We start from the raw sequence: 14,509 nt of genomic DNA, 5'->3' as shown, positions 1-14,509 counted from the left end.
CGCCCACGGTTTCAACAAGAAAGATGTTTATTATTTCACGTCTCTTCATTCTAAAAGTTCAAAGGCTGCTAACCAAGAAGGAGAAAAATTAGTATGCAGAATTACAAACAAAGAACGAAGCAGGCTGTAGATAGGCAGTGTGGTGGATGATGATATCTTAATATTATATTAGTTGAAGCAGCATTTTACTCCCTCCTCTTTTGCAATTCTTACAAATAATTTGGTACATGCATGAATAATAAAAGAAATAAAGTCAAGCAGCACACAATACTGACACGGTTCTTTGATGTTGACATTGGAAAGGGTTCTGTTCTTCGTTCGGTTCGGTCTTGGTTACGGATGATCAATCGTAACTTACAACTTGGCCTCTTGTCATAAACTTTAGTTAAATTATCTCAGATATTTTTAGTTTGGCTTTTAAAAATTCAATTCATTAATGATTAAATAAAGGAATATATACATATTAATGGGAAGACTTCGTCTGCCCATCAAACACGATTACACGACCTTAACATAATTCAATCTTTTTTATCAAATTAAATATGTAGTAAAAATGAAAGATTATCAATAAAATGGTTAATTTTGTTTCCATTATTATTTGCTATTAATTTCTTTTACCAAAAGGTGTGAGAATCCAAAAATATATTTTAATTTCTAAATCATGATATAAAATAAATCTAATTTAATTAGTATTTCTAGTAGATCTATATTTTTTAAGGATGAATATAAAAATTAAAACTTTCTTTGATTAATTATCAATTTTGATAATGATATCTATTTTAAAATTTTATTTGTAATTATTTCATTCAAAATTTTATATTATTAATATAAATATGTGTATTTTTAAAAATATTTATAAATCTGTCATTATATTATCAATATGATTTTTAATTAATTTATATGTGGGCAGTTGAAAGAAGACCTGGTTTCATTGGAGAGTTGATTTCAAAGAGAGAATGTCAAATAAGACGAGCTTAAAAGACAAAAGTGATTTAATTGATTTTTATTTTATTTTATTTATAAAAAAGGCCTTTGTTTAAAAGGGAAATTTAACAGAAATTCCCCTCCAACGAAGCTTCCCTGTCAAGTCCACGTCCCTTTTCACTTTTCCTTTTTCCTTTTTCCTTTTTCCCTATAAATTCTCTTCCAAAACCCCAAATCCTCACATTCTCTTCTTTCAAAAGAAAAATAAAATCATTACATTTATCCGATTAGTTAAACCAAAGTTTCGAACATATTCTTCCACCACCGCAGCCTAGTATTCTGTATTCCTTTATTGTTTTATCCTGTTTATTATTCAAGATGCTCAGCGATTTACTCCACGCCATCGCCGGCGACGACAATGGCAAGAAGAAAATCAGGGGCACTGTCGTTTTGATGAAGAAAAATGTTCTGGATTTCAATGATTTCCATGCATCTTTTCTTGATGGGTTTCACGAGTTGCTGGGGAAAAGAGTTTCGTTTCAGCTCATTAGTGCTGAAAATGACGATGCTGGTGAGTTTTAACTTTTAATCGATTCCTTATGTCTCTTAAACCCAAAATCAAAAGCTGCCATTGCTATTAATTTATAGTTTTTATGTTTTCTTCACACTTTTATACATACATACATACATATATATATATATATATATACACACATATTACATTCTTCTATGAAAAATGTAGTTTTCCCCGCTAAAAAAACAAAATCTTAAGACTCTTTAGATCATAATATTGTTGAGGATGTCGTTTATATGAAAAGTGAAAGACGTTTTTTTTTTCTTTTTTCCCAGCAACTGGGCAATACTTGGACCACTTATTTGAATACTTTATATATATATATATATAGGAATAGTATCCTATTACACAAATATTTTCATTTTTCACATAAATGACAAAATTCATTTTTTATAATTTAAATATATATATTTTTTACAAATTTCAATAAACATTATTCTAAAAACTATGCGTTTTATTTGTTCTGTTGTTGTAGCTAATGGGTTACAAGGAAAGCTGGGGAAACCAGCATATTTGGAGGACTGGAACTCTACAGAAACTTCCGCCGTGGCAGGCGGGGAATCTAAATTCATTGTTAACTTCGATTTTGATGAAGAAATCGGAAAACCGGGAGCTGTCCTGATTAGAAACAATCATCACAGTGAGTTCTACCTCAAAACTGTTACTCTCGAACATGTTCCAGGCCATGGTCGGATTCACTTTGTCTGCAATTCTTGGGTTTATCCCGACAAGAAATATGAACAACCTAGAGTTTTCTTCACCAACAAGGTAATTTCTTCGATACTCGAAGGGTGGAATTTCAGTGTGTTTCTTTGCTAAAACCATATTTTAAAATGTTTCTTTTTTCTTTTCCTTAGACGTATCTTCCGCATGAGATGCCTCAACCATTGCGTAAATACAGAGAACAAGATATGAAGGCCTTAAGAGGCAATGGCGAAGGAGAGCTTCAAGAATGGGATCGTGTCTATGACTATGCTTATTATAATGATCTAGGGAACCCCGACAAGGGACCCGAATACGCCCGACCGGTTCTCGGTGGATCCGCCATGTACCCGTATCCTCGTAGAGGAAGAACAGGCAGACCCTCATCAAAAACAGGTGAGGATCCGTTATGATATATATAGTTAGATGTTCTTATCAAGACAGACAATATCTTGATTTTGACAATGTTGCTGTAATAATTGAACAGATCCCAAGACCGAGAGTAGGATACCACTGCTGATGAGCTTAAACATATATGTTCCGAGAGATGAACGATTCGGACACTTGAAGATGTCGGATTTTCTCGCTTATGCACTGAAATCTATAGTTCAATTCATTGTACCCGAGCTTCAGGATCTAACTGATAAAACTCACAATGAATTCGACTCGTTAGAGGATGTTCTTAACCTCTACTATGGCGGAGTTAAGCTTCCTTCTGGACCTTTGCTTGATAATATCATCGACAACATTCCCTTGGAAATGCTCAAAGAAATTTTCCGGACTGATGGAGCACAACTTCTTAAATTCCCTGTGCCTCAAGTGATTCAAGGTTTGCATTCAATCTATTACTGATTTCAGAGTTAAATATAAAAAATGGGACCCGTCCTACTTCGTCGCCATCTTTAAACGTGTTCGATGCCCCTCTTACATAGATTTTTCTAATGAATTTGAGCAGACAGTAAGACTGCATGGAGGACCGATGACGAATTCGCCAGGGAGATGCTTGCCGGAGTTAACCCTGTTATAATTCGTCGTCTCGAAGTAAGCTTTAAGCACCAAACTTTCAGGTCTCATCTTTTATATGGAAATCTGTTAAACTCTGCAAATTTACTGCATTTTCGATATGTTTTGATTTCAGGAATTTCCTCCAACAAGCAATCTAAATCCTGAAGAATATGGTAATCAAAACAGTGCCATATCCAAGGAACACATTGAGCACAACCTTGAGGGACTCACCATAGAAGAGGCTCTGAGAACCAACAGGTTGTTCATATTGGATCATCATGATTCACTTATGCCGTATCTGCGGAGGATAAACTCTACAACGACCAAGACTTACGCATCTCGAACCATCTTGCTTTTACATAATGACGGGACTTTGAAGCCATTGGTGATTGAGTTGAGTTTGCCACATCCTAATGGGGACCAACTCGGTGCTGTTAGCAAGGTTTACACACCTGCAGAACATGGGGTTGAAGGTTCGATATGGCAGTTGGCTAAAGCTTATGTTGCTGTAAACGACTCTGGTGTTCATCAACTCATAAGCCATTGGTATGGATATACAAATTAGCGATCATATATCGATTTTCTTTGATTTTAGAGGACTTATGTTTATGCTCACGGTCTTTTATTTGTTTACAGGTTGAACACTCATGCGACAATGGAGCCATTCGTGATCGCGACAAATCGACAGCTGAGTGTGGTTCATCCGATTCATAAACTTCTCCACCCTCACTTCCGCGACACGATGAATATCAATGCGTTTGCTAGGCAGATTCTGATTAATGGAGGTGGAGTCCTGGAAATAACAGTTTTCCCTGCAAAATATGCAATGGAAATGTCATCACTGATCTATAAGAGTTGGAATTTGGTTGACCAGGCACTTCCTAGAGAGCTCAAGAAAAGGTACATTTAGCTCGGATACTGAGTTTTTTTTTAATGTATTTAGAGATTTTCAGTTGCGGAAATAACACGTTTTCGTCTTTTCGATTCAGAGGAGTTGCCATTGATGACGAGAGTTCACCAAATGGTCTTCGCCTGCTGATAAATGACTATCCGTATGCTGTTGATGGATTGAATATTTGGTTTGCAATTGAAAAATGGGTGACGGATTATTGTTCGTTCTACTACAAGACCGATGAAATGGTTCGACAAGACCCTGAGCTTCAAGACTGGTGGAAAGAAGTCCGAGAGAAGGGCCATGGTGACAAGAAAGACGAGGCGTGGTGGCCTAAAATGCAGACTCGACAAGACCTGATCGAGTCTTGCACCATTATCATATGGGTGGCCTCGGCTCTCCATGCAGCGGTTAACTTCGGCCAATATCCTTATGCAGGCTACCTTCCGAACCGCCCAACTATAAGCCGTAGGTTCATGCCTGAAGAAGGCACTCCGGAATATGCTGAACTCGAGTCGAACCCAGACAAAGTATTCTTGAAAACAATAACAGCTCAACTGCAGACGCTCCTCGGAATTTCCTTGATAGAAATCCTGTCGAGGCATTCATCAGACGAAGTTTATCTGGGGCAAAGAGACAGCACCGAATGGACGTCGGACGAAACACCGCTTGCAGCGTTCGAGCAATTCGGACAGAGGCTTTCGGGGATAGAGGAACGGATTGTATCGATGAACAACGATAAGCAGTTGAAGAACCGTGTCGGTCCGGTGAATGTGCCATACATGTTGTTGTATCCAACCAGTGAAGGAGGACTTACAGGCAAGGGAATTCCAAATAGCGTATCGATCTGATGATCTTCAAAATTCCTTTAACGATGACCAATAAGTTATTTTATTTAATTATACAGTTTGTAAACAAATAAATCCTTGTTATTACTTCGACAAATAAAACTTTACAGACATCCGATGTCTGTACAACACTGTAAGAACTTTCATGTTATTGTAGTTTCCCTGTACACTCCAACACAAAGTAAATTATGAATGATAAATTATTATTACTTGATGAATTTTAAGAAAATTAATTAAATTAATTATTGCATTTAAAGTATTATATTTATTAAAACTAAATCCACAAATGACTATAGTTAGAGTGATAATATATTTGTATATAAAATTCTTTGAATTTAAAAAGATATTTTTTAATTATTTTATTTAAAGATTAAATAAAATATAAAAAATATTATACTTTAAAATAAGATATAAAAAAACATTTAATCTTAAAATGTGACTATTTTTTCTTCCTTCAACGTTGCTGCTTTATAAATTAGATCATTATCATGTGGATTTGTCTTTAAAATAAACATTTATGATAAATTATAATATAAATAAATATAATTTATTTTAATAAAAAAACTTGAATTTCCTTTATAAAAAAATCATTATCATGTGGATATTTTACGCTGGTTATTTTTCGTCGTTTGAAACCATTTGAAATTTAATTTAAAACGGATAATTTAACATTAATAATATGATTTCCTATGTGTCTCTTAAAAAAACTAATTTTTTTAAGAAAAATCAAGAACTAAATCAATTAATTAAATTTTAATTTCGTATTTAACCAAATTAAACCAAAGAATGGAATTTTTAAAACCTCAAGGGGAACTAAAAGAAATTACCAATGAAAGTAGGGACTTGTTTGAAAATTAGCCTAGAAAGATTTCAAACTTAATCTGCTATTATCATCCGCACAGAACTCAAACCTATATATCGTCAACATCAGATCACTTATCAGTACTTCCACTTGCGACGTGTACGGTGATTAACAACTATTCAGCATCCCATTAATAAAAAAAAGGCCATTTTAAAAAATAAATAAATTAAAAATAAACAAAATATTCTCATTGGCCAAACCACCTTTATATTAAAGTTTCGCGGCAACGCCACTATTCGCTCTCTCAAAATTCTGTTTTCTTTTTCTTTTTTGAAAATTTCTCTAAGTTTAGAGAACTTTATATTTCTTAGATGTATTGATTCAGTAGGGAAGAGGTCGAAAATTGGTAAGTGATATTGTCTCTGATCTGTGAAGTAGGGTTTAAAAGTTAAAATTTTGAAACCACCACTGTGGTTTTTTTCTTCTTCTTTTGCGATTTTGATAAGGGATTTTCTGTTAAAGTTTGAAATTTTAATTCCTTTTTACAAGTATTTTTGGTGTTCTTCAGTGGGTTTGAATCGGTTTTCAAAGTGACTTTGTGGAATAAGCCAAATTTGCTTTGCCTTTTGGTGGTTTTAGAGCAGCATTCTTTTGCAATCTTGTCTTTTTAATACGTAAAAATTTAAGTGTTTCAATACTGAATCAAAAATTTTAATGTGCGTTTGAGATTTTGCATTGTTACTTTCTGTTGGTTCTTAAAAAAATCAAAACTGTTTTTTAAGTTCATTCTTAATTGTTAACATCGATTTTATATTTGCACTATCTTTTTTCAAATTTCCCCTTTTCTTTTTAGAGTTTATGTTTTATGATGAAATGCTTCAGATAGAGAAAATCATTGATGGCCCCAACAAGAAAATCTAAAAGTGTGAACAAACGGTTTTAAGTAAATATGAGCTCTCTCCTGTTAAAGAAGCTGGAAATTCAAGAAAAAGTAACCCACAGGTAGGCGTTTTAAGTCATTTTTCACTGATTATTTGATTAAAGATCAAATTATTTTCTTTTCTTTGGCTATTTGGCGAATACTCTGTTTACTCGGCATCATCATATGCTAATTGTGGATCGTTTTGATGCATGTACCCTTGTATTCTATGCTATAGAAGAAACTATTTGACAAGTTAGGGTCTCCATGGAGCAAGGCAGAGATCGAACGGTTTTATAAAGTTTACCGAGCATATGGGAAAGATTGGAAGAAGGTATACGTTGAGAACTGTCATAGATATAGGAATTGTATAAGCATAATTACGTAATCAACATGTTTTTTTATTTGTTGTTGCTCATGTTTAGGTGTCTGCTGTTGTGCGTAATAGATCAACTGAAATGGTGGAGGCCGTTTACAGTATGAATCGGGTATGTTTAGGTCTCGATGTAGCTTTAAACACTACTCAGTTATCCAATTCATCTTTGGTTTCTTAATCTTGTCCTTGGATGCTTATGAGTTTAATGATGTTTGTTTCTGAAATATTAAAATGGAAAAAAGAAATAAGGGAACTTCGGTCTTAGTTAACTTATTATTATTTTAAACTTTAGTCTGGTTTCTCAACTAGAACTGCTATAATTTAATGCAGATAAGAATTTGGTCTTCATTTCTACAGTATTCAAAAGGTTATGTGGAATCATGTGCTTCAAGGACATTGAATACAGTTGCATTCTCGGCCTTCATTTGCTGGATGAAAACTGAGACTTGCTTTAGTTTGACTATATTTGTTTGTAAATACCATTAGTTAAGTTAATGTGTTCTTTCTGTATTTATTTCCAGGCATATTTATCCTTGCCAGATGGAGTAGCTTCTGTGATTGGCCTTATAGCAATGATGACTGATCACTATAGTGTCCTGGTGAGATTTGATTTAACATTTTGAATAACTGTAAGAGTCTGATAATTGTAGCCAGTGTTGATATCAATGAAAGCTATTTAGTGCGCTTTATTTTTCCAGTAGCATATTTCTCTCTGTTATGGAGTGAGCTGCTTCCTTTTTAGACTGTATTTTTGCTAACTATATCTGTTCAATTTTAGGCTTGCAGAATAAATTGAACTTTTAATGTTCTTCCTCTTATCTACTGGTTAAGGGTTGAAACTTTTTGTACCATGTCGACTTACAGGGAGGGAGTGATGTGGAAAGAGAGAACAATGAGCCTTCTAAAATACCTCGACAAGCTCAAAAGCACAAGCGGGTAAAGGCTCATTGTGATTCCTCAAAAGAGGATTTTTCCTGCCCCAATCAGTTGCATCTAGTCAGGGATGCTTGCCTTTGTTGGAAGGAATAGGATTTAATGGTAAGATCCATTGCTCTTGTTAGCATTCAATAGCAGCCATCTATGGTTATTCTTCAATTTGATTCCTTTATTAATCACAAGTCTCTGTAATTTTTACATCCCATAGTTTTATCTCTCATTTTGCAATGGATGCAACTGAGAGACTGAAAAAGGGAAGTTAAAGTAGTTGAAATTGTCCAAATATATGTGGGAAGCAAATCAAAGCATGGTGCTTGAAGTTTTTTTTATCTGTCACATAGATGAGAGGTATAATAATATCAGGAAGAAATGTTATTGACTGGAAGGGGAAGAAGTAAATAAATGGTACCATAAATGATCTTTCAGTCTCCAAAATGGCAATAAAAGAGGAAACATAATCTTTACTTGTTTGTTCGATTACATAAGATGATGATGTGTGGATGCTTTGATGTGGCAAAAATTGTACTAGGAGGATTCCTCATTGGGTTGATAACTGACAAGCTAACGTTGCAGCTTTCTTTTCATGTATATATATGTATATCAAGACTGTCTAATTTACATTAATGTCCTCTATGGCAATCCATGTTCTGTTGCCTATCTATTGGTAAGCGAGTGTTTGAAATTAGCATCATTAGCTCAGAGAGCAATAAAGACCATTCACTAACTAGGAACGTTCATCAGTGTCCATGGGACTAATTGGAATTTGATAAATTATTTGGTTTTGACTGTGGAATCATAATTTTCTTAACAATGTCAACTTAATATAATGTTTAGTAAGCATAGGAACTGTTGATGGCTGTCTGCTGTCTGAGTTTATTACAATAATAATCTTCATAATTGTGATTGAGGTCCTTATTTGTTTGAATTCCTTTTAGGTGTAAATCTTCATGCAGTTAGGAGGAGGACTCGGGTCCCTGTTTCATATTCATATAGGAGAGATGACATCGAAAGTTATGATCCACCAAAAAAGAGAGTTAAGAAGTCAGAGGCTAATGATAATGATAATGATAATGAACATGTCAATGCAGTGACTTTGAGTGGGGCACTGCAAAGAGAAAGCTCCGTCAGTTTTCTCAAAAACATTACACCAAAGCTGAATGCAGAAAATCTACACCTGTTCAGAGCTATGATCATATGGTACAAAATCACTGATCTGAATTTATAACATTATGGTCATCTTGCCTTCATTATCTATGTAATAATTTTATGTTTGTTTTTTCTATCGATATGTAATTAGTTGTTAGAATCAGAGACAACTAAGGCTAAGCATCCTAGTTCTTCCTATGAACGCCGGATGGCGTTCAGGTTTTGGGGCAAGGAACCTGTCATTGGAACTTATAGAAGAGTTGCAGGCCCCATGGTGAGTATGGAAGGTGCTGCTACAGGTGAAGTTCATCGAAAGGGAAAAAAAATTCCCGGAAGAAAGTGAAAGTTGATGAGATCATGAACAATTTATCTGATGATAGTGGAGAAGCACATAGTGGTGCAGAAGAAGGAATTACAGATACCGTCCAAGGAAAAGTTGATATGGAGATTTCCCGTGCAAAGAATAAACTTTCACCATGGAGTCAGAGGAAGAAAAACAAGAATATTGTCTTGGGAAGTATGAACTTGGGATCTGGGATTGAATAATGTGAAATTCTACCTATATGAGGCACAAAAAGTAGCTAAAGAAAGTTGGGGGGGGGATGCAAAAGTGTGTTGCTTAATTGTTCAAAGCAACTTTCTTTTTTCAGTTACATACGAGCTCAACTTCAACTTCCTTCTGACATTAGCCAAATTGTCTACATCAATGTTGCCAACATCAACAGTAGAATCTGGTAGGTGTCAATTGCTTCTCTACTTCAGTTTTTACTGATTGAGTGTCATATATGATATAGGGTTTCTTGTCACTTATCTTGCTCTAGTTACTCATTATACATTTCTTCTGTTCCGTTTTCTTCATGCATGCTGGAAGAATACATTATTCTCATTCCTTTCGTTGTTCTGTGTTTGCTTAGAGTCATCTGCTAAATTGAAAGAGGACAAAACTACATGTGAAACAGATGAGAGTCCTGTGCATCTGAAGTTGCATCTGTAGGTCATCATAGTGATAAAACTAGGCACCGAAGGCCAAAAGAAAAGGTGCTCAACTTAATCACTGAAGCTGAAGATGGTACCTCTAGAAAATCAAAAGTTGGGAGGTATTCAGTTACGGTTGACAATGTTGTTTCTGAACCAAAACAACAGACAGAACCTATCAATAACTCAAAGAAAAGAAAAAGCAAATCCTTCAGTACTTCACTGGTAACCACTGAATATTTTGCTTGTTGTACTTCTAATCTTGATTTCATGACAATCTTTTGTTCTAGCTGCAGATTTCAAATCCAGAAGCTCCAATTGATTCTCCTTTCATACAATCTTTTGATAATGAGGTAGGTGAATCTTTTAGCCTTCTATTTGCTAGTTTAATGTAAGACAGCAAATCACTACCATATTATTTTAATAATATGCATTCTCTCCTGGGCTGATGCTGTTTTTATGTCTTGTAGGACATAGCTGAAGAAGTGAACAAAAGTCTCAATAAAGGTAAATGCGGCGGTGAATCTTCTGTTCAATCGAGACAATGGAAATCATTCAGAGTGCCAGAGGATTCCCCCACTAATAATGATCTAAAAATTGCTGAAACTGATCCAATGGTGTCAACTTTACAAGTTCCTGCAGAACGTAAACTTGTTAGCTTACCAAAGAAACATCAAAGTAGACGTAAAATGAGCCTGAAGAGAGCGTTAGTTTCAAGTGATATAAATTCTATCAAGTACACCTTAGAAAATCAACCAAACAAGCACTCTCTGTCACAAGACAGACCGAAGGTAGAATCTAATATTCCTCCATTTCCCTTCAGAAAAAGAGTTCCTCGTTTTTAGCATAAATTATAAATGTTTTTGAATTCCAGGAAAACCTCTCTTCCTGCTTATCATCTAGTCTGGCAAGAAGATGGTGCTCTTTTGAATGGTTTTACAGTGCTGTTGATTACACTTGGTTTGCTAAAAAGGAGTTCATGGAGTACTTAAATCATGTTGGATTGGGTCACATTCCACGGCTTACTCGTGTTGAGTGGGGTGTCAATGTCATAAGAAGGTTAGCTTGTCACTATCCCTATATTTAAGAAATTTGAAAAAAAAATTGATTTTACAATGCAATTGCTTGTTATTACAGCTCCCTTGGAAAACCTCGGAGGTTTTCTGAACGGTTTTTATATCAAGAGAGGGAAAAACTTAAACAGTATCGAGAGTCTGTGAGACAGCATTGTACTCAACTTCGCATTGGCACTACAGAAGGACTTCCAACAGATTTGGCACATCCTTTATCAGTTGGACAAGAAGTAATTGCTATTCATCACAAAACAAGGGAAGTTAATGATGGAAAAGTACTTGGTGTGGAGCATGACAGTTGCAGGGTCCAGTTTTATAGTCCCAAACTCGGAGTTGAACTTGTCATGGTAATTGCATTTTTCAATATAGGCATTTCAGTTCATTCATCTTCTGTTCATTCTGGAAGTCACATAGACTATTATTGCAGGATATTGATTGTATGCCATTATATCCATTGGAAAATTTTCCGGAAACTCTTAGGAAGCAAAATCTTGCTTTTGATAAATTCCCCATGACACCCAATGAGTTTCAAGTGAATGGACATTCAGATTTTGGTCGGTCTGGGGTATACACTCCAAGTGTGCATCCAGAGAATGCAACCTTCCCTTCAAACATGTTGGTCAATCCAATAAAGGTTAGGATACCTAGAATTGCAAACATTAGCTGAGGATGCTTTGGCCTGTTAAACTTCTTTTCCTAGGGTTCAAATGTATCCGTTGTTCTATATATATTTTGTAACTTGAGAAATGTTTGGCATATTTGGAGTTAACATGTCACATTCAAGAGCTGTTTGCTTCTTCTTTTGCTTCCTCTCTGCGTATCTTCCAAATTCTCTCTTTTGATAAAATATTCTGGGAGTTATAATTGGTTCTAGATTAGAATTTAAGTACCCTTATGTTAAATACTTACTAGTAACCGATGCAATATACTTATGTCTTGTCCAGGTGGATGCAATCCGTAACATTTTGAATGCTAAGACAGCTGATCGTAATGTCGTTAGTGAACATCAAACAGCCAATGATCAACCCCTTACCATGGCACATATCCAAGGGAGGGAAGCTGATATACAGGTTATGTCTGAATTGAACCGTGCTCTGGACAAAAAGGTTATTCCACTATTTGATAGACTTAATTGTGTATATAATTTTGACATTACTGGTTTGACCTCTTTGGTGGTTTTAGATGCTATATTCAATCAACTTTACTGTAAATCCAGAAGTACATACATTTTTTTTTAAATTATGTTCATGCTGTTTGTGTTAACTTGTGTTACTGGTTTCAAAGTTTAGTAGAATCGTGTTAGTATAGCCGATCTTTTTCATATATAGTGTATATACACTTCAGGAAGCTATATTGATGGAGCTCAGAAAGACAAACGACGACATATTGGAAAACAGAAATGGGGGAAGCTGTTTAAAAGGTTCTGAGCTTTTTAAGAAGCATATTGCAACGGTACTTGTACGGCTAAAGGAAGCCAATGGCCAGGCATGTGGCTTCCATGAATTGATGTAGAAGTGATTTATTCTCTTCTTTGATTTCTAGATACCTTCTTCGATAACTTAGAATTGATCATTTTCCATGCAGGTTTCTTCTGCTTTACATAACTTGACACAACATAATTCTTACCCTGCAAATCCAATATCACTACAGCAGAAACCCCCACCTAATTCCAATTTCATATGTGGCTTGGCAAGTTCTATTGACAGTTCTCTTGTTTCACAAGAATCAGATTCTGTTGTGGGTGAAATTGTCAAAGGCTCAAGACTAAAAGGGGGTTTCATGGTGCATGTCGCTGTTAAGATACAAGTATTTTCTCCCTTGATTATATATTTACTTAAAATCAGAGCTTATGGTTTAATGCCCCTTATTATGCACTATCATTCAGGCCATGTCATGTACGAAGGATGATGAAAATGCATTTATGAGGATTGTAGAAGCTTTGGACTCCATAGATAAACCGCAATTTACACCTGACATTGGGATGCCTTTGATTAAGTCAACTGAGCCAGAGAATGGCAGTATCAGTTATCAAAAACACTTGGTTTCCGGATTATCTCTAAACTACGAGCAAGTTCCTTCTGAGCTTATCACATCATGTGTTGCTACTTTGCTTATGATACAGGTAACCCATAATTTTTTTTTCTGATATGATATCTACTCTTGACCAGCTTGATGAGCTAGAACGTACTTACCTGCACCTTGGTTGCAATCTTGTGCTGAATCTCTCTTCTTCTTTTTTCTTCTTTTTTCTTATGGCACACAGACGTGTACAGAGCAACAATATCCTCCGGCCGATGCGGCCCAAATTATCGATTCAGCTGTTACAAGCTTGCATCCATGGTCTACCGAGAACATGCGGGTTTACCGAGAGATACAAAGGTGTATGGGGAGAATTAAGTCTCAAATATTAGCTTTGATACCAACATGAATAATGAATCCAATACGATGCTTTGTTTTCTTGTAAATATGTTGGAATCTATTCATTTTTTTCTGATAAAGTTTTGACATTTATTTCATTCTTCTGCTGTGATTCCCCTGGAGGAATAGAAATACATAGTCCAAAGTGGATGAGTTTGGGGACATTTTTGGAATCCAACGTGATAATTGAGCTTTTAATGTCACCATGGACTCTACTGGTCTATAAAATGCAGTGTGAATGTATGCCCACCTCATTTGCTAACTCTACACCAATTCTCAACCTGCATTTCCATGGCGGTACCGATAATACCACAAAAAATGATAAAGGCTTAATTTAAAAAAGTGTAATTACACGAGTGATTTTAAAATATAAACATAACTATAATATATTTTGTACAATTAAAAATGACATAAAAAATGAATATGTAATTGTACTCTGTTAATTACATGTATCTAAATAATTTAATTTTTTCTATGATTATGTGAATGTGTAATTACTATGTTAGTAGTTACATTTTTTATATAATTACACTTTAGAGTCTAAATTTGAATTTGACATTTTTTTATTAATTTAATAATTTTTTTTTTAAATTTAAAATTTAAATTTTAACATTTTAATAATATGATATAATTTTATAGAACTGCACTATTAAAAAGATTAAAATAAAAACTAGTAAATTTATAAACTAACATGGTTAATTTGGTTCAATCATAAAACATATATATATGAATTAAATGAATTGAATTAGAATAAATTTATGTATATCTTTATATATATAGTGTTCAAGGATAACAACAAATCTTTGATTATTGTTTTTATTAAGGTCACTTGATTTATATAGTACTTCAAATTTTATTTTTTAAAATATTTATTTTTAAATTGCAGTAAAAGCTATGTAAGAACAACACTTTTCTCTAC

The 14,509-nt window shown here is 34.6% G+C and overlaps 1 protein-coding gene and 1 pseudogene across 1 annotated transcript; both read left to right on the top strand.

The window, feature by feature from the left end:
* Nucleotides 1-1,287: 1,287 nt before the first annotated feature.
* Nucleotides 1,288-5,051, top strand: LOC120162137 (probable linoleate 9S-lipoxygenase 5). Its single transcript, XM_039172316.1, has 8 exons — nucleotides 1,288-1,495; nucleotides 1,974-2,266; nucleotides 2,356-2,596; nucleotides 2,688-3,029; nucleotides 3,156-3,241; nucleotides 3,339-3,751; nucleotides 3,842-4,105; nucleotides 4,195-5,051. The coding sequence occupies exons 1-8, from the start codon at nucleotides 1,303-1,305 to the stop codon at nucleotides 4,946-4,948; spliced, it is 2,586 nt and encodes an 861-aa protein (XP_039028247.1). The 5' UTR covers nucleotides 1,288-1,302; the 3' UTR covers nucleotides 4,949-5,051.
* A 1,108-nt stretch (nucleotides 5,052-6,159) lies between these two features.
* Nucleotides 6,160-13,689, top strand: LOC120161407 (annotated as a pseudogene).
* The last annotated feature ends 820 nt before the right edge of the window (nucleotides 13,690-14,509 follow it).

This window comes from Hibiscus syriacus, unplaced genomic scaffold (assembly GCF_006381635.1).
Source record: "Hibiscus syriacus cultivar Baekdansim isolate YM2019G1 unplaced genomic scaffold, ASM638163v2 tig00111402_pilon, whole genome shotgun sequence".
Taxonomy (NCBI): Eukaryota; Viridiplantae; Streptophyta; class Magnoliopsida; order Malvales; family Malvaceae; genus Hibiscus; species Hibiscus syriacus.
The sequence above is the reverse complement of the archived record's forward strand: the minus strand, read 5'-3'. Positions and strand labels throughout refer to the sequence as shown.

Excerpts from the sequence above, each read along its gene's own strand:
- LOC120162137 (XM_039172316.1), top strand. The coding sequence starts at position 1,303 with ATGCTCAGCGATTTACTCCACGCCATCGCCGGCGACGACAATGGCAAG. Across the intron at positions 2,267-2,355 it reads GAGTTTTCTTCACCAACAAG|ACGTATCTTCCGCATGAGAT; the intron begins GTAATTTCTTCG and ends TCTTTTCCTTAG. Across the intron at positions 3,752-3,841 it reads CATCAACTCATAAGCCATTG|GTTGAACACTCATGCGACAA; the intron begins GTATGGATATAC and ends ATTTGTTTACAG.